We start from the raw sequence: 18,334 nt of genomic DNA, 5'->3' as shown, positions 1-18,334 counted from the left end.
TCCTAGTGTCCTCGCAGTACTGGAGTGATATTTACTTGTGTAGCAGGCAGTGGTTATGTCCTATAGTCCTCGCAGTACTGGTGTGATATTTACTTGTGTAGCAGGCAGTGGTTACGTCGTATACATCTGGCCATCACCTAAATTAAAATTTAACTTAACACTAATTGTCCAATATTTAAACTACATGCTTACATATTACTTCCTAATGTGTCTTAAAACGAATAGATATTAATTAATAATATCGTTTTATCCCGTGCTTTTAAGAATGTGCGCTTATAATACTGTCTCTAATTCAGTCACAAGAAGCACTGGCACTTGATTTCCAACATCAATTCGGTCCAACACCAAGCCGTGTTTATGCCATCTCCCATTTAGCTCGAGCCTGTCACACAAGTCCTGGGTTGGATCCCCATACTAAATGAAATATAAATGTTAAATGTTTTCTTAGAGGTTCAGCGAGTGCCTGTTTAAATTATTCCGATAGCGGTTTCCAGTGGTGGTTGATTTTGAAACCAATACGATGCCAATGCTCATACATTCTCATCGTATGACCTCAAAACCATCCATTCGAAGTTTGTTTGTTTGTTTTCTTGCGGTGGTTGATTTTGAAACCAATACGATGCCAATGCCCAAACATTCACATCGTATGACCTCAAAACCATCCATTCGAAGTTTGTTTCTTTGTTTTCTTGCGGTGGTTGATTTTGAAACCAATATGATGCCAATGCCCATACATTCTCATCGTATGACCTCAAAACCATCCATTCGAAGTTTGTTTCTTTGTTTTCTTGCGGTGGTTGATTTTGAAACCAATATGATGCCAATGCCAATACATTCTCAACAAAGTTTGTTTGTTTCTTTGTTTTCTTGCGGTGGTGATTTTGAAACCAATACGATGCAATGCCCACTCATTCACATCGTATGACCTTAAAAATATCCATTCGAATAACTTATTTTTTTAAAAAAGGTACGATCTTTACATTAGAATGTCTTTGCATTTAGATTACTCATTTTTGTCACACACTAAATTTGTCTTATTGGCTGGAGGGGGCCCACCAAGATGTTCTTGAACCCTGGCCCACCGAGATGTTCTTGAACCCGGGCCCACGGGTACCTTGCTACGCCACTGGCAGGGGGTCTACCGAAAAGCAGAAAACATGGCAAGGGGTCTACGAGATAAAAAAGTTTGGGAACCACTGATCTAGATAAACTGAAAGTGTTACAAGACAGAAAAAAGTTTTGGAAACATTTATATATCTATTATCTAGCAATCTACTTATTGAAGGGAGAAATAAAGTAGGATGGTACCGTTTCACTGTTCTAATTATTTCATTTTTGCGTTTTGGACAAATGAGTGATTATATATACTTTATATAGTCTAGTTTTCGGGTTACCATAACATTTTGAAATGGGAAAAAAAAATTAAATAAATAAAAAGCGTTTTCTTTAGTCTGTGATCACATGACTGTCTCATAAGATCATGTGATTATCGAACTCTTGGAATTGGAACATGTAAATAAAGAGTAGTTGAATTATGTAAAAATAGATGTACCAACTAAATGCATGAATGAAGCATTGATTATGAATAAAGTTAAAGCAGGTTAAATTGTAAAAAAAACATATATTAATAATTTAAGAAAGTTGTAACTTTGTATTTTCTTAAATTAAACTAGATTTAATTTAAATACATCTGTATATTTACGATATTGTCAAATAATTTGGTATCGATACGACTTATCGGGTTTATCCACAAATAACAAGAAAGAAAAAAAATTAAAGAGAACTAGCCCATAGAGATCTATTTGATATCAAGTCTAGATGTAAATAGACCTATTATATGTAAAGGTCTATCGTTGATTAATAATTATTATGGAGCGGTTTAAATTATTTTATCTATTATCTTTCATAATTTGTTACAAAAATGTTATTGGAATAAATGTTTATCGTTCAAATGCAGATTTTAATAATGGTAATCAACCTGTGACGACCTGTCCTATACTATATACTTATACTACTTATATTATATAGATCTAGTATATTAGAGTATCAGTACATTAATTTAATGTATATAATAAATATAATATAATATAATAATATATATTTATAGGTTTAAATAATTTATAATATAGTCAAGACTAAGAGTAAGACCTATAGTCGTATAGACGTAATATACCTATAAAAGTATAGATTATATCTAGATCTAGATTCTATAATAAAGTGGCTAGTCCTAATTTTAAATAACTTTAATACCTAGAATTCAGGCTAGAAGTAAAATTTCACTATAATAAATAATATTAAGTGAACACCAGAGGGTAGCCCTAATGAATTTTGAGTCAGCAAAATTTCGTATGATTTAGAGATGAAACTAAACTAATGACTGTTAACTAAACCAATGTAGGCATATTAAATTCTAAGGAAAATAAACTTGAAATGAATTGAATATATAATTCTTTTTAATGAAATTTAAATATGTTTTATTTATAAATATATATATATATAGGACATAGATTTTACTTGAAAGTAGATGTATATATATTATATAATCAAGTTCTTCTTCTTCTTCATCCATCTCATTGTTATGTTGGAGTGTTCATATGACTAGACCAATACATGAGATGAACTGCGCAGTGGTTTCCAAATCAGGGAGCTCTCCATATAGTTTTCTTTCTATTGGGGTGATTTGGGGCAAATGTCTTATACGGGCCTCTTGGTAAAGAGAGCAGTTTTGGAGGACGTATAATCAAGTGAAGTCTAATTAAAACAAGATAAACTCACTACAATAACACATTCTTTCTGTCGCATAATAATTAAGTCTGTTGAAACACTTTCCTCTCATCATTCACATTCTTTATGACAGACTGGCTTACAGTTTCATCAGAAACTCTTCACTTTAAAACAAATGGTCTCCTTACACTTGTACAAATGTTTTCTCATCTCACTGTAACGTGTCAAAGTCCTCTTTCTGCAGAATGCAGGATGGAACAATAAAAATAATATATCTTTGAAAATAATTTTGAAAAAAGCAATATGCATATTTGTTCAGATAATAAATTATAATTAGCTGCAATGTTAAAATCTTTTATATTGCTTCACATGTAACCGAAAACTAACAGTAAATATTTCCTTAGAAAAATATTTGGTGTCGTCATTATTGTTTTTTTTTTTTTTTAGATGTCTACAGGAAACACCTCAGAAGTCAAACACCTAAAGCAGGTGCTACATTTGCTTTTGCCAAGCATTTTCAAAATCACATGGTGCTACAACAAGCTCCACAGAGAGCCAACATTTATGGTTTCTCTGCAGACATAGGGCAGAAAGTCATTATGCAGGTTAGTTCTGTCATGAAAAGGTAACCTCTGTCATGAAAAGGTAACCTCGATGGGAACTATAATAAAAGTTCAAGTCTTCAGCATAGCACACAGCAACCAAAATCTTTTTTTTATGACTGGCTTTTTTTTTATGCTGAATCGCACCATTCTCATTATGGAAGCACAGATAATATCTGGTCTTATGAATCCTTAATGTCTGCTAAATATTAATTTGCTTGAAATGCTGAAAAGACAAGGCAAGTGTTTAAAACTGAGCACTATGATATTTATATATACCACCTTAAAATTAGACTGTGTTGGTTAGCTGTAGACATAAGGATACCTGCATAAATAATGCAATAACATTGCTTGATATTTCTTTACCAGCAATAGTCATGCGATATAGTTTGTTAACTTTGTCTATATTGTATAGGTCCTGCCAATAAATATTTTTGGCCCTAATGATTTATCGCAAGCCTAGTTAATATATAGCATATGAACTTGATATTTTGAGTTTTTGGCACATTGGCACAATTTAGGCCATGTTGTGCCTGTAATCCTTCAAGGATTTCTCTCCCTTTATATCACAAGAGCCAAATTCCATACAGTTGAATTATTAAAAGCAGGGTCTATTGACAGTTAAAATAGTAAGGGTAGTAAAAAAATTTTAATTTAGTAAAAATCTTTTTTAAATATTATATGTTCACAATTTCACAAATCAAATCTTCGTAGACAACCCCACCTCCTTGACAAAGTCCAGAACTTGACATTCTGTAAATAAGTAAAATGAAATCATGTAATCAATGTATAAACACAGAAAAAAAAAATTCTAAAAAAATAATCATTTTGTTCCTACAGTTGACGACTGTACCTTCAACCAAGCCCTATTACTACACGTCCACTATAGAACAAGGGCCTGTTGCTGGACTAGGTGTTTGGAATTTTCTTCTAGACCCATTTCCAGCAAACACAACTGTTTCTATAAATGTGCAGGCTGAGGCTGGTTCTCTGTCTCTAAGTGATGTCATCTTTGGAGATGTCTGGATCTGTTCTGGCCAATCCAACATGCAGTTCACAGTCATTCAGGTGACATGAAGTTTATTTGAAAGTTTGATTAAAAGAAATGATGTAATTTTTCATCCTATTGGGAAAAGCTAATCACTCTGTTTATTTTCTTTTTTTAAATGCTCAAGTAGTTTGATTCAAATGAATAGATTTGCTTGTAGTTTACTTATTGGTGAGTTTTTTTTTAAAAGCTTATCTTAATTTTTACAGTTTCTGTTGTTGTTGTTTTTTTTTGGAAGGTTGATAAAATTATAAGTTCCATATACTGGTATATTACACTTCATGAAATATAAGTAAATTGTATATTTTAAATGAAGGAAAGCCAGACTACCCCTAACAGAAGTAATTATAGATAGCAAAATATAACTTTTCTCACCTGAGTATGGCTTTTCTTATTGCTCTTATTCCATTGTTCCAAATATGGCTTTTTCTCAATTTTAGTATAGCTTTAATTTTAATATGGCTTTTTTTGTAGTAGCATCCATTGATGCTACTGGAATTTTACAATTCATGAAATACAAATGAATTGTGTCTTTTAAATGGAGTTAACTGCTCTTGTTTTAGATTGACAATGCTGAAGAGGAAATGGCTGATGCTCAAAATTATCCTAACATTCGTTTGATGACGGTGAATATGAATTACTCTGCCACAGTGCAATATGACCTTATTGCAGTGGAGGAGAGCTGGACTGCCCCTAATAGAAGTAATAATAGATAGCAAAAAATGGCTTTTCTCATCTTAGTATGGCTTTTCATCTTAGTATGGCTTTTCATCTTAGTATGGTTTTTCTCATCTTAGTACGGCTTTTATCTTAATACGATTTTTCGTAATACGATCATCTGATCTATAGATAGTCCAAAAGGGGTGCTTTACTTTTTATTTTTTATTTAAATATGGTTTATCTTCAAATTTTAATCAATTTACATTTTATGTTTAATGTTTCATATTGAATACCTGTACTAATAGTGAATACTGAATGTCTTTTGTTTTTGTACTTTTAATGTTTCATTGAAAACTCTATTCCATTTTTTTTATCTAACAGATACAATTGGTGGAACTGCCTGGACATACTTTTCAGCTGTGTGCTGGCTCTTTGGAAAGGCCATTCACAAGGCACGTGGCACACCCATTGGCCTTGTTGCCACAGACTGGGGAGGCACTCCAGTGGAGGCTTGGTCATCTCCTGTAGCATTGGCCTCATGCGGGAATCCTAAAAGTACTCCAGTGGAACTTCCTGAGTCGTACAGAAAGTTAGTAATGTATTTTTTTCTTGTATCAAAATTTAATTATATAAGTTTGGGTTTGGACATACACTATTATCAGCAAGCACAGCTCAGCTTGTGTTGGGGTTTGAACTCGCAGGCCCCATTAATGGGTAGCCAAGCAGTTTTTTTTCCATTCTCCCACTCATCCAATGCGATATTTTGACAATAATGTTAGGGCTCACTTATTCTTTTTATCCATTCTTATGTCTAGATATGTTGAAAGTTTACCTGAGAAAGTCAAGTATAGAATGACAGGACCTGGAGACAACTCACAGTTGTGGAATGCAATGATCCATCCATTGCTTGGGATGACAATTTATGGAGCCGTCTGGTATCAAGGTATGTCCTTCCAAATATAGGCTGCCTACCAGTCCATAGCTACAGGTATTAAATATTAAAAATATACTAGCAATAAACTCTCAACTTGTCTTCGCAGAAAGCAGGGAAACTAAGATCAATTTAGCAGAATGTTTTAAATGAATTTCCTAGACCCATAGTGGTCTGAATAGATCATATAAAATGTATTCTTATGTGACATTTATGATGCCATATTTTTTATTATTTTTTGCCTTGCATGGAGAGAACCTAAATCAACTGGCATGAAAATTCATTTTGTTACCCTGTACTAAAATGAAATATCTGGCATAAGATAAAAATAGTTTGAAAAATAAAAATCACATAATAATGTACATTTGGAACATTTTTATAATTGTGTAACGAACAAAAGTCTGGCTAGAAGTATAAAAACTGCTATCAATAAATTCTCAAGATGGGTAGAAAAGAAAAAGAAATAAGAACACCTGTCATTCCACCATTATTGAGGACTTTGTGGATCTATTTATTCCTATTTAAATGGAATGCTGTAGTGTTTTTTTTTCCTTGGTATTTATTTGCAATAGGTCCACCCTAAAGAAATGACAGTAAGCATCTACCTTCAGAATTTATTGCATTTAAAAGTCTAATTATGAAATGTAAATTGATTTCACTGATATTGTTTTATTAATCACCTGTGCTCATTTATTGATGTTTGATTTTTTTTTTTTTTTTTAATGTATCTAGGAGAAGCAGACGCCAGTGGTTCTCGCATGAATAAATACAACTGTACCTTCCCAGCCATGATCAAAGACTGGAGGCTTAACTTTAACTCAGCTTCAAATGGACAAACTAAAGCTGATTTTCCCTTTGGATTTGTCCAGGTAACAGAGCTCAAAATGTATTTATTGTCAATGTATTTAACATGAGAAAAAACATTTAAACCGTTTTTTACACACTTGTACACAGTTCTTGTAATTAGTTATATTGTTGCATGTTTTATTTATTTACACAACAACTATCACATTTTTATAGGAAATAGTTTTTAGTTTAAGCAATAATAAGAAACAATAATGAACAGTTTATGTTTTAAGATAAAAATCTTTTTTTTCCCTCAATTTTTTATGGGACTCAAAGAAATTTTCATTTCTGAAGGCATGCCCAAAACTTATAAAATGAAACAGATGAAAACAAAAATATTTTGTTCACAATTCAAAACTTTAAAAAAGTAATTACACCACCTTTCATTAGATGATAGTTATATAGGATTTTTGCTGCCGCTTAGATGGCTGCTTGGTCGTGTGGTATGCACCTGGACTGTTTTCTCAAAGTTCCAGGTTTGAACCCTGACTGCTGCCGTCCTGCAGGAGGTTTGGGCTAGGGTGTAATGATCTTTAATTCTGAAGGAACATGTGGAAGCATGTCAAACAAAGCTAAAATTAAAATGTAAGGAGAAACTGAAAGGACCAGTGGTATTTTTGTCTGTGGTTTAAACTAAGCGAAAAATTTAAATAACAATGGAACTAGTTTGAATTGACAAAACTTTGGGTCAATATTTTGTTATTAATTTGTTTCTCAACAAAAATACATGTAATTATTTTTTAACTTCTCTCTCTGCAAGTTGTCAGCCAATACTCCTGACCCATCCATCTCAGTTGGGTTCCCAGACATTCGCTGGCATCAGACAGCAGATAGAGGATATGTTCCCAACTCTGTGTTACCCAATGTGTTCATGGCGGTGGCTATGGACTTGCCAGATTTTACTTCATCTTATGGAGCGTAAGTTTAGATTTCTTAAACTTGGACTGGAACTAGCGTAAATAAATGATTTATTGATACAACTTTTTGAAAACCTGCTTTTACCTACAGGTTGGGAAGTGGGATAAAAAACCTCAAGATGCTAGAGTGAAAGTCCTTGTTTCAGTTATATATGGCTTCTTCCGTCTCTGAAGATAATGGATTGGCAGAGATGAGTCACTGGTTTTAGTTTCTTCTAGAGTTGGGGAACAATCTGGTGTGACTATAATCAAGCCAATTCTGGAGCAGCAGATTTGCCACAGTTCATGCATGTATATGCATCTGTGTTAAGGCAGCTTTCTCTTTAATTATGATAGTAAAAACAGTCGTTTTATATCTGGATTTGCTAATTAAATCTATCTCTTTAGGTTATCTATAGTTTGATTCTTATACTAGCTACATTGACCACAATCTATAATGTAAACTAGGCTAGAGTCAGCTTTCACTCACAAATATATTTATACAATCTCATAACAGGATAGAACACTTTAAAGTAAAGTAGCAATTGTACATAAAACATTAAACCATAATCTTCAAATACAAAAAGAAAATTAATAAAATTCTCAGAGAGACACAAAGATAAAGGCACATTCCTTGTTCCATATGCTAGGACAAATTTGTACGAATGTTCCTTATTTCCTAGTGCTATTAGAGCATGGAATGGTTTGCCTGTGTCAGACAGGAAAACCAGTGCCTTGGCAGAATTTAAGTCATTGGTTAACATGCATGACTAGATTGACCTAGTTAATTGCGTAGGATCTAATCATCTTCTTGTTTTGAAGTAACATCTGTAATTTGTAAGATAAGATGATAAATGGTTATACCAACACTGGAAGACTTCAGTTTCATCTCTGTGCTAATAGTTTTTTTTTCCTCCTTTAAAAGTATTCATCCAAGAGACAAGAAAGATGTTGGCGCCAGGCTTGCTCTGAGTGGTCTAGCAGTAGCTTATGGGCAGTCCGAGCTTTATCAGGGTCCATTTCCAGTGCAGGCCGTTGTAACACCTTCTGGACTGATTGTGGACTATGGAGACACATGGAGCCTAGAAGTAAGAAACTGGGACGGCTTTGAGGTAAGTCCTGAGAAAACTGATGTCACGGCTAAAATTGTAACCTTGTTGTAAAGTCAAAGTTTCCCTTTCAGACCTTGTGGTCTGTTGGGCAGATGATGTAAAGGTCATCCGTTTCTGTGGCCTATGGTAAACAAAGGTTTCTTGTGGCCAGCATAATGACCAACTGCCTTTACTTTTCCCCAATTAATGTCAGGTACCCATTAGAGCTGGGTGGATTCAGAGGCACCCGAAGACCTTGAAATAAAAAATCCCAGTCTTCTCCAGAATTTGAACCCTGGACACTGATTGGAAGGCAAGCACTTTACCGCTCAGTCACTGCACCTCCAACCTTGATGTACTTCATTATATTTAATGTGAACTGGTTGAAACTTGATTTAGACCAGATTTGGCTGGATGGCACTTGGTAGTGATGAGGCAGTTCTACATAGATAAAAGCATTATTGATGTAAGCAAAGCCCTACACCAAACAGCTCAGTACTTCTGAACAATTGGAGAACATTTTAGACCTCTTGAAGGATTTACTCCTGGCTTGACAATCAATGGGCAGCCTATTTCCAATGTCATGTTTGTAGATGATATAGACCTGATTGGAGAAAATGCAGACCACGTGCAAGATCATACTTCAAAACGGGATGCTTCAGTTGGCATGAAAGTCAGTGCCGAAAACAAAGACATACTAGTTTGCCATGGTGATAGTACAATATGTTGGAATGTCCAAATACTAGAGAAGTCACTCATTTAAATACCTAGGGTCAAACATAATGAGATAGAGGATCCATAAAAGAGAGAAAAGCCTGCTTAAGCTTGGCATCCACTGTCATGAGCAGACTGTGGGAAATCTGGAAGAGTAACATCAGCTTCTAAGTAAAACTAAAACTGTATTTTTTTTTAGTGGTCTCTCTACTCCTCTATGGTTGTGAGAGTTGGACATTGAACACCGAGGCTGAAAGAATTCAAGCCTTTAAGAGTAAATGCTACAGAAAAAATGCTGGGTATCAGACACTAGGACAAGAAGATAAATGAGTTTGTACTGATACAAGTCAACTCTCTGGCTAGCAAAAAAGGAGGAACCCCACAATACTGTGAAGGGACAAAAGCTGAGCTGAGATCATATTGTAAGACAAGACTCATTGTCAGAAGTAGTAGCAGTGGAGGGAGCATGAAGAAAGGGTCATCCAAAGAAAAGCTGGGTGGACATCTCTCTTTAGATATCCTGCTAAGAACAGCTGCTGACCAGGAAAAGTGGAGGTATTGGAATGTGCAAACTGTCACAGCAAGGGTCAGATGATGATGTTGAGTGTTGCTTAAGTCAGAAATAAATCTCCTCCTTGTTATTAGTTCTTACCAGGTTTAGTCTTTCACATCTTCTTGTTGCTTACCCTTTTTTTTTTATGTCCTTGAGTGAACATTTCTTTTTATGCATTTAAAAAATGATCATGTAAACATTCACCAAGATACCCCCTTCTTCCCTCCCCCTTTCACAACTGGTCCAGAAAAAGTGATAGGATCATTGAGAAAGGTAAAAGCTAACCAAAAAACCAATTGGTAAAAATATTTCTATCGCTAAGATTTATATGCCTAGGTCAATCATACGTAAAATTACATGACTGATCCAAACTAATTGATACAATTACACTTAATATACGCTTTTATAAAAGTATTTTTAAAAATGTTTTTCTTGTTTTTAATGTCGAATTACAATTACACTTAATATAAGCTTTTTGTTTTTTATAAAAGTATTTTTAAAAATGTTTTTCTTGTTTTTAATGTCGAATTACAATTACACTTAATATAAGCTTTTTGTTTTTTATAAAAGTATTTTTTAAAATGTTTTTCTTGTTTTTAATGTCGAATTACAATTACACTTAATATAAGCTTTTTGTTTTTTATAAAAGTATTTTTTAAAATGTTTTTCTTGTTTTTAATGTCGAATCATTTTTCGCTCTTCCATATTTACAATTAATGGTTTAAATTTTCAGCTGCTGTGTGGCTCTCGCTGGGCAGAGACTGGTATTATAGCAAATAATCAAACTAGCGTCACTCTCTTCTCTGGTGTGTGCAGCAGTGGAGAGACACTAAGCGGTGTCCGCTACGCCTGGAGAGAGTCCCCGTGCGCCTTTATGAAGTGTGCCGTCTACGAGAGTATAAACGACTTGCCAGCCCCACCATTTGTTGCCTTGAAAAATGAAGATGAGGAGACTTTTAATTTTGATGGTCCAACGTACATTTGAGTTGGCAGTTGGCCTGTATGATTTACATAGTGAATGTAAGATTGATCAAGTGTGTGTGTTTGTATTACAACATTTATAGTTTGTATATTTTGTAAATGAGCGTAAAGTCTGGGTCTACATTCATAAGAATTTTTAACAGAAACCTTTTTTTTTTTGAGATATTCAGACTGCATGTTATGATCAGTCGATTTTGTTTCTCTTATCTATAGTATTATGATATCATTATATTTTAGGTCATAATTCTTATGAATAATCTTCTATTTGTGGTAAATCTTTAAATGAAAATCTTTTTTTTTTTGTTGAAATAAACACTCAAGATCCTTTCTTCAGATTCTCTGTAACCTTTGACCTCAGGCTTTGCTCCCAAACATTTTCGTCCAAATTAAATCAAAAAAAATTTTAAAGAATATTTTCATGTCAAAAAGATGATTGAAAGTTATTGTTTTAAAAATTATTATGTTGGAAAAAAAAAAAGGAAAAGAATGACATGTATTTTAATGATAGCTTTTATGTTGCTCTATGTTGCTACGACATCTTTTTATCACCGATGACAAATTTCATATTCCACATTCATTGTTTGTGCTGGTTATACTAGTATGCCCACTCAAAGAAATTTCAGAATTCTTTCTTTTTACTCCCCTAACCCCCTACTAACATTGATCAATGGTTAACACTGAAATGAAACTATACAAGATTTGACATTTGATCTAGACAACGCACTTGTGTTATGTTTTTTAAATGCCATCTTAAGAGACTCTTGTTAATGATGATGCTTCAAATTTGTCTGTACTGACTTATTATGATGGCTGTTTCTAGTTTATTTTGAAAACAATTCCTCTCTTCTATGCAAGTGCTCTTCCAGCTATTAGTAGTCTGTAAATTTTGGAACAAAAGAATTAGAAACCCGAGTGTCAGTTTGATGGCTAGGGGAGGTAATCAAGTCATATTGACTTTCCTGCTGAGTTATTTACTGTGATCACATCTTCATACTTTTTACTTTGTCTATTTTACGTTACATTGCCTTTGGTCTTTGATGAAACGGGGAAAGAGATAAGGGTCAGTGAGGCTGATGTGTAACAAATCTTCCTCTTAAGTTAAAGAAGGCTCATGTTCAAGGTCTTAATCAGATTGTGTTCATCTTGACACAAGCAGGAGCTTCAGGTGTTGGGTGTGATGAGGTCGGGTAACTGTTGATTCAATTTTTAAACATTTACATGCTTGTACAAGTGGCTAAAATAAATGTCAACTTTTTTTTTTTTTATGGCTATACCAAAAAAAAAAAAGTACACTTTTAAAAACATTCCATTCAGTCAAGCCATAGATTGTTACATAATTATATAATGCTTTAATGTTGTTATAATATTGTTAACAAAGTTCAATGATTTATTTGTATGCTGTATCTAAATCACTTTCTTAGTGCTATTTAATAAACTCAGTACTGCCAAAGACACTGTGAGTGTGTGTGTATTGTCAGCAGAGGCATAGTGAGCCTAATGTGCGCCCTGGGCTATGTTCTTTATCGGTGTGCCCCCCACCCACCCCCCATTTTCCATGAACATCACATAGAAATATAGGCTGCGTGTGGTTGCCCGCCCCCTAGTGGGTGGGGCCCGCTCCCTAGAGGGTGGCGCCCGGGTCAGTGAGGCTGATTTTTAGCAAATCCTCCTCTTAAGTAAAAGAAGGCTCATGTTCAAGGTCTTAATAAGATTGTGTTCATCTTGAAACACCAGCAGGAGCTTCTTCGTGTCCCCTCCTCGCCCCCCCCTAACTACGCCTCTGATTGTCAGATCTTTATGTTATGAAGTTAATATTAGTTATCTGTAATGCAGAAAGAAGAAAAAAATATCTACCCTGTTGTAAGAGGTAATTGTTCCTCACTGGACATTGTTTATTTCAATTAATAAACATCATGTCACATAATTAGAGGCATAGTAGCTGAGCGGTAAAGCACTTGGCATCTGAACTGGAGTCCCTGGTTCGAATCCTGGTGAAGACTGGGATTTTTAATTTTGGAATCTTTGGGTGCCTAGGAGTCCACCCTGCTGTAGTAGGTACCTGACATTAGTTGAGGCAAAGTAAAGGCGGTTGGTCGTTGTGCTGGCCACATGACACCCTCGTTAACCTTAGGCCTCAGAAACATAATATTTACATCATCTGAATTATAGACCACAAGGTTTGACAGGGGAACTTTACTTTATTCCACAACATAGAACAGGCACAACACACAGAGTTGTTCATTGAGTGATTACACACAAGCGTCTTGATCCTTTTTTGTAGTCCCTGGTCAACCAGTAGCCCTGATACAGTCTTACAGAGTAGGAAACAAAAGAGGTTATATACCATTTGACTCCTACCACTTGTGGTGGAACTGGTGACGGTTTTGTCTTGTAAAATTTGTTTGACTTTGCTGAGGCATCTTTGTTGAAAAAGCTCAATATGGCAGGGTTGTAGGTGTGGTTTTCGACACTTATTTTTTAAGACTGCCCAAAGTTGTGCTTTGGGTGGCACGTTGCCAACGAGTTATTGCATATGTAGCCATATTTTGTATTCTCCCACAGTAAAACGTAGCCAATATGTTCATTCGTAATTTAAGACTGCTCATTTAATTTAAAAAAAGGTAGTTAAGACAGTGTTGGTCTGGTTTAGGTAAAAAAAAATGTTCAATCTATTTACCAATAGCGTTAAAGTAAATACTTGTCCCTGAACCAATCAATGTCAACAGTTTTTCTTTGATATTGTAGATAATGTCTTCACTGACCTTGATATAGTTAGATACCAGACACTTTGATCAGACTACAATTATTAATTCCATTTACACTACCTCTACTGATAGTGCAATGTTATATAAAACAAAACCTAGATAGTGATATCAGACGTAGGCCTATTGGTTTAGATGCACTTCAAACAGACAATTAGAAGATTTTAATCAACCTGTTTTTTGGCCTAGTTCTTTTGATTAAATAGCACAGACGATTATTTAAATCAATGTTTTAGTTCTTTATTGATGTCTTGTGGTCATTATAATTAGTCTCACATAGTGCACTGATCAAATCTTTAGTTAATAAAATTATAGTTTCATTTAGTACTATTTTAAGTTATAACTAAAATCAGACTGGTGCGCTCCCTGGTCATGGCCACATTCTTATATGCTTGCAAATCTTGGACGCGGACTGCAGAACTAGAGAGGAGGATCCTAGCAATGGAATTGAGATGCTACAGAAGGATCCTAGTAATGGAAATGAGATGCTACAGAAGGATCCTAGCAATAGAATTGAGATGCTACAGAAAGATCCTAGCAATAGAATTGAGATGTTACAGAAGGATCCTAGCAATGGAATTGAGAAGTTACAGAAGGATCCTAGCAATGGAATTGAGATGCTACAGAAAGATCCTAGCAATAGAATTGAGATGTTACAGAAGGATCCTAGCAATAGAATTGAGATGTTACAGAAGGATCCTAGCAATGGAATTGAGATGTTACAGAAGGATCCTAACAATGGAATTGAGATGTTACAGAAGGATCCTAGCAATGGAATTGAGATGCTACAGAAGGATCCTAGCAATGGAATTGAGATGTTACAGGAGGATCCTAGCAATGGAATTGAGATGTTACAGAAGGATCCTAGCAATAGAATTGAGATGCTACAGAAGGATCCTAGCAATGGAATTGAGATGCTACAGAAGAATCCTAGCAATGGAATTGAGAGGCTACAGAAGGATCCTAGCAATGGAATTGAGATGCTACAGAAGGATCCTAGCAATGGAAATGAGATGCTACAGAAGAATCATAGCAATGGAATTGAGATGCTACAGAAGGATCCTAGCAATGGAATTGAGATGCTACAGAAGGATCCTAGCAATGGAAATGAGATGCTACAGAAGGATCCTAGCAATGGAATTGAGATGCTATAGAAGGATCCTAGCAATGGAAATGAGATGCTACAGAAGGATCCTAGCAATGGAAATGAGATGCTACAGAAGAATCCTAGCAATGGAATTGAGATGCTACAGAAGGATCCTAGCAATGGAATTGAGATGCTACAGAAGGATCCTAGCAATGGAATTGAGATGCTACAGAAATATCCTAGCAATGGAATCGAGATGCTACAGAAGAATCCTAGCAATGGAATTGAGATGCTACAGAAGGATCCTAGCAATGGAATTGAGATGCTACAGAAGGATCCTAGCAATGGAAATGAGATGCTACAGAAGGATCCTAGCAATGGAAATGAGATGCTACAGAAGGATCATACCAATGGAATTGAGATGCTACAGAAAGATCCTAGCAATAGAATTGAGATGTTACAGAAGGATCATAGCAATGGAATTGAGATGTTACAGAATGATCCTAGCAATGGAATTGAGATGCTACAGAAAGATCCTAGCAATAGAATTGAGATGTTACAGAAGGATCCTAGCAATGGAATTGAGATGTTACAGAAGGATCCTAGCAATGGAATTGAGATGCTACAGAAAGATCCTAGCAATGGAATTGAGATGCTACAGAAAGATCCTAGCAATAGAATTGAGATGTTACAGAAAGATCCTAGCAATAGAATTGAGATGTTACAGAAGGATCCTAGCAATGGAATTGAGATGCTACAGAAGGATCCTAGCAATGGAATTGAGATGTTACAGGAGGATCCTAGCAATGGAATTGAGAGGCTACAGAAGAATCCTAGCAATGGAATTGAGAGGCTACAGAAGAATCATAGCAATGGAATTGAGAGGCTACAGAAGGATCCTAGCAATGGAATTGAGAGGCTAGAGAAGGATCCTAGCAATGGAATTGAGATGCTACAGAAGGATCCTAGCAATGGAATCGAGATGCTACAGAAGGATCCTAGCAATGGAATTGAGATGCTACAGAAGGATCCTAGCAATGGAATTGAGATGCTACAGAAGGATCCTAGCAATGGAAATGAGATGCTACAGAAGGATCCTAGTAGCAATGGAATCGAGATGCTACAGAAGGATCATTCAAAAGCCCACATCACAAACGAAAAGATGGGACTAGTACAGCGATTGGCCATATCACTAGTTCATGGGGCTCGCAAAGACCTTCCTTCAGGGAGCAGTACCAGGTAAAAAGGATACAGACAGAGAAAGCGATGGGAAGACAACATGAAAAAATGGACAGGCATGTCATTGAAAGAGATTCTATCCAAAGCGAAAGACAGAGAATCGGACCACACAAATGATCCATCTTACACCCACGTACAAACCGGTTTGAAAAACATCAAACCCGAAGTACAGTCGATCTAGTCATGGTCTGACGACGCTGTTTTAAAACAACAAAGTTGTCTGGAGCAGACAGACTGAAACATGTTTGTAAACAATTGCCCTGACGTGTTTGTAAACAACTGCCCTTACCTAGATAAACTTACCACAACCGTCAATTCATACATCCAGTTCTGTGAAAACATAATTATATCAAAGAAGAAAATTAAAACATTCAGTAATAATAGACCCTGGATGACCAAAGAAATAAAGGAAGCGATTCTATACAAAAAAATAAAGAATGTTCAAGAGCAGTTCTTCTGAATTCATCTCAAAAAAATAACTCTAAAGCTTGTTGAAATGACTTGAAACAAATTACTGGCTACATAGATGAGCGCGAACCAATGTGTGTTGAATGCGAATGAAAAGTCTACGAATAATAGTTGTATCTCTGACTATCAAGAAGATGGTATAGACTATAGACGATCCAGCATGAATAGTAGGCCTATTGCATCTTCTGTACTTCTTGACGGTTTGTAAGCAAATTCGTGCGGGTCAAGGCGTGTTTCGGCTTCTTTCAGTAGATGTTTTAAAACCATTTTCTCCAAGCACTTCATAGGAATTGATGTCAGTGCTACGGGGCGTAGATCGTTGTTGGAGGCAATGATCTTCTTTTTGTGTCCTGGAATTATTTCACCAATCGCCTTTACTTTTCCCCAACTAATGTCAAGTAGGCCTACGCATTAAAGCTTGGTGCACTCAGAGGCGCCCTATAAAGATCCCGAAGTTTAAAAACACGGGGTTCGAAACTCCTGCTCGCCCCGGTGGGGCTCAGCGTATCTATCGGATCCATCTTTCTAGACTATTCTTGTGGCGTTCTGAGACACGGGGTTGCCTGAATCTGCCAGGAAAACCAACGACTTAGTAGAATTTAAGTTATTGATTAACCTGATTGACTAGATTGACACATGAAATGCGTAGGACGTAGTTATCTTTTTTTTAAAGTAACGTCTGTAATATATAAGATAAGATGGGTACTATACAGAAAGCAACTAAGACTTCTTGAACGCTTTCATAGAAGATGCCTGAGCTCCATCATGGATATATAGGTAAGAGCACACTAGAAACATGAGATGCTTTATTTAAAAAAAAGGACTACTTAGTAAAAATGAGATTTACATGTAAAAACGAATTTGTTAATGAGCCCTATCAGTAAGCAGATTTTAAAAAATTCAATTAATTCTCAATGACAGGTTATTAAGTCAACTCTGTAATCTGATGTTAAATAAAATGGAAGACTAACTTAATTAATAAATCACACAGTAACCTGACGATGTGTTGCATAGTGTTGTCAAGGGCAACAGTTCTTCTTTAATAGGCCTATATTAAACTACAAGGGAAGAGAAGATCAGATCATTTGTATTGGTCCAATCAAATGGAAATTCAGTTTGACTACAATTGACAACCTCAGCGTAACTACTGTCCAATAAAAATATAGATGCAAATACGAACAACATTCACACACGAAACACATAAACACTCACAAGCCTCGCTTTATGAATTAGACTTCTATGAACTTCTTGATGACGACAGATGATCTTGTAACACTCTGACCGAAGAAGTTTTTAAATCTTTCTGTTTTAATCCTAATAGAAAGGAGACTAATACTTCGTTCAGATCAGGTACAGGTTGTCTTTAAGGATCGTTCGTGTTTTAGAAAGGCATCTTTCATGAAAAAGCTCTTCGAGAGATGGTAGTTGTGTTCGAGTGATATAAGACGCTTTTCTAATTAGTCTTTGTGCCAGTGAAGTATTACCATACCAGCAGGTGATAGCAAAGTTAACTAGACTGAAGATGGTTGCTGTATAGAAAATTTTAATTGTTGTTTTGTCGATTTTAAATTTTCTTAGCTTTCTAAGATAGAAGAGTCGCTGGTGAATTTTGGTGTAAAGCTTTTGACAGTGTTCACTCCGCTTCAGTTTGTTGTTGATGTGTGTTACCTAGGTATTTATATTCTTGCACTTGCTCTACGGTTTCGTTGTTTATCTGAATTAATGAAAATGT

General features: G+C 35.4%; 1 protein-coding gene across 1 annotated transcript; it reads left to right on the top strand.

The window, feature by feature from the left end:
* The first annotated feature begins 1,789 nt into the window (after positions 1 to 1,789).
* LOC106062040 (sialate O-acetylesterase-like) lies at positions 1,790 to 12,498 on the top strand. Its single transcript, XM_056033156.1, has 10 exons — positions 1,790 to 1,969; positions 3,172 to 3,329; positions 4,167 to 4,394; positions 4,938 to 5,076; positions 5,416 to 5,623; positions 5,850 to 5,977; positions 6,698 to 6,834; positions 7,572 to 7,729; positions 8,633 to 8,819; positions 10,799 to 12,498. The coding sequence occupies exons 1-10, from the start codon at positions 1,870 to 1,872 to the stop codon at positions 11,048 to 11,050; spliced, it is 1,695 nt and encodes a 564-aa protein (XP_055889131.1). The 5' UTR covers positions 1,790 to 1,869; the 3' UTR covers positions 11,051 to 12,498.
* Positions 12,499 to 18,334: the final 5,836 nt, after the last annotated feature.

Source organism: Biomphalaria glabrata, chromosome 6, assembly GCF_947242115.1.
Source record: "Biomphalaria glabrata chromosome 6, xgBioGlab47.1, whole genome shotgun sequence".
Lineage (NCBI taxonomy): Eukaryota > Metazoa > Mollusca > Gastropoda > Planorbidae > Biomphalaria > Biomphalaria glabrata.
Note: the sequence above shows the minus strand (reverse complement) of the source record. Positions and strands in the feature narration are given on the sequence as shown.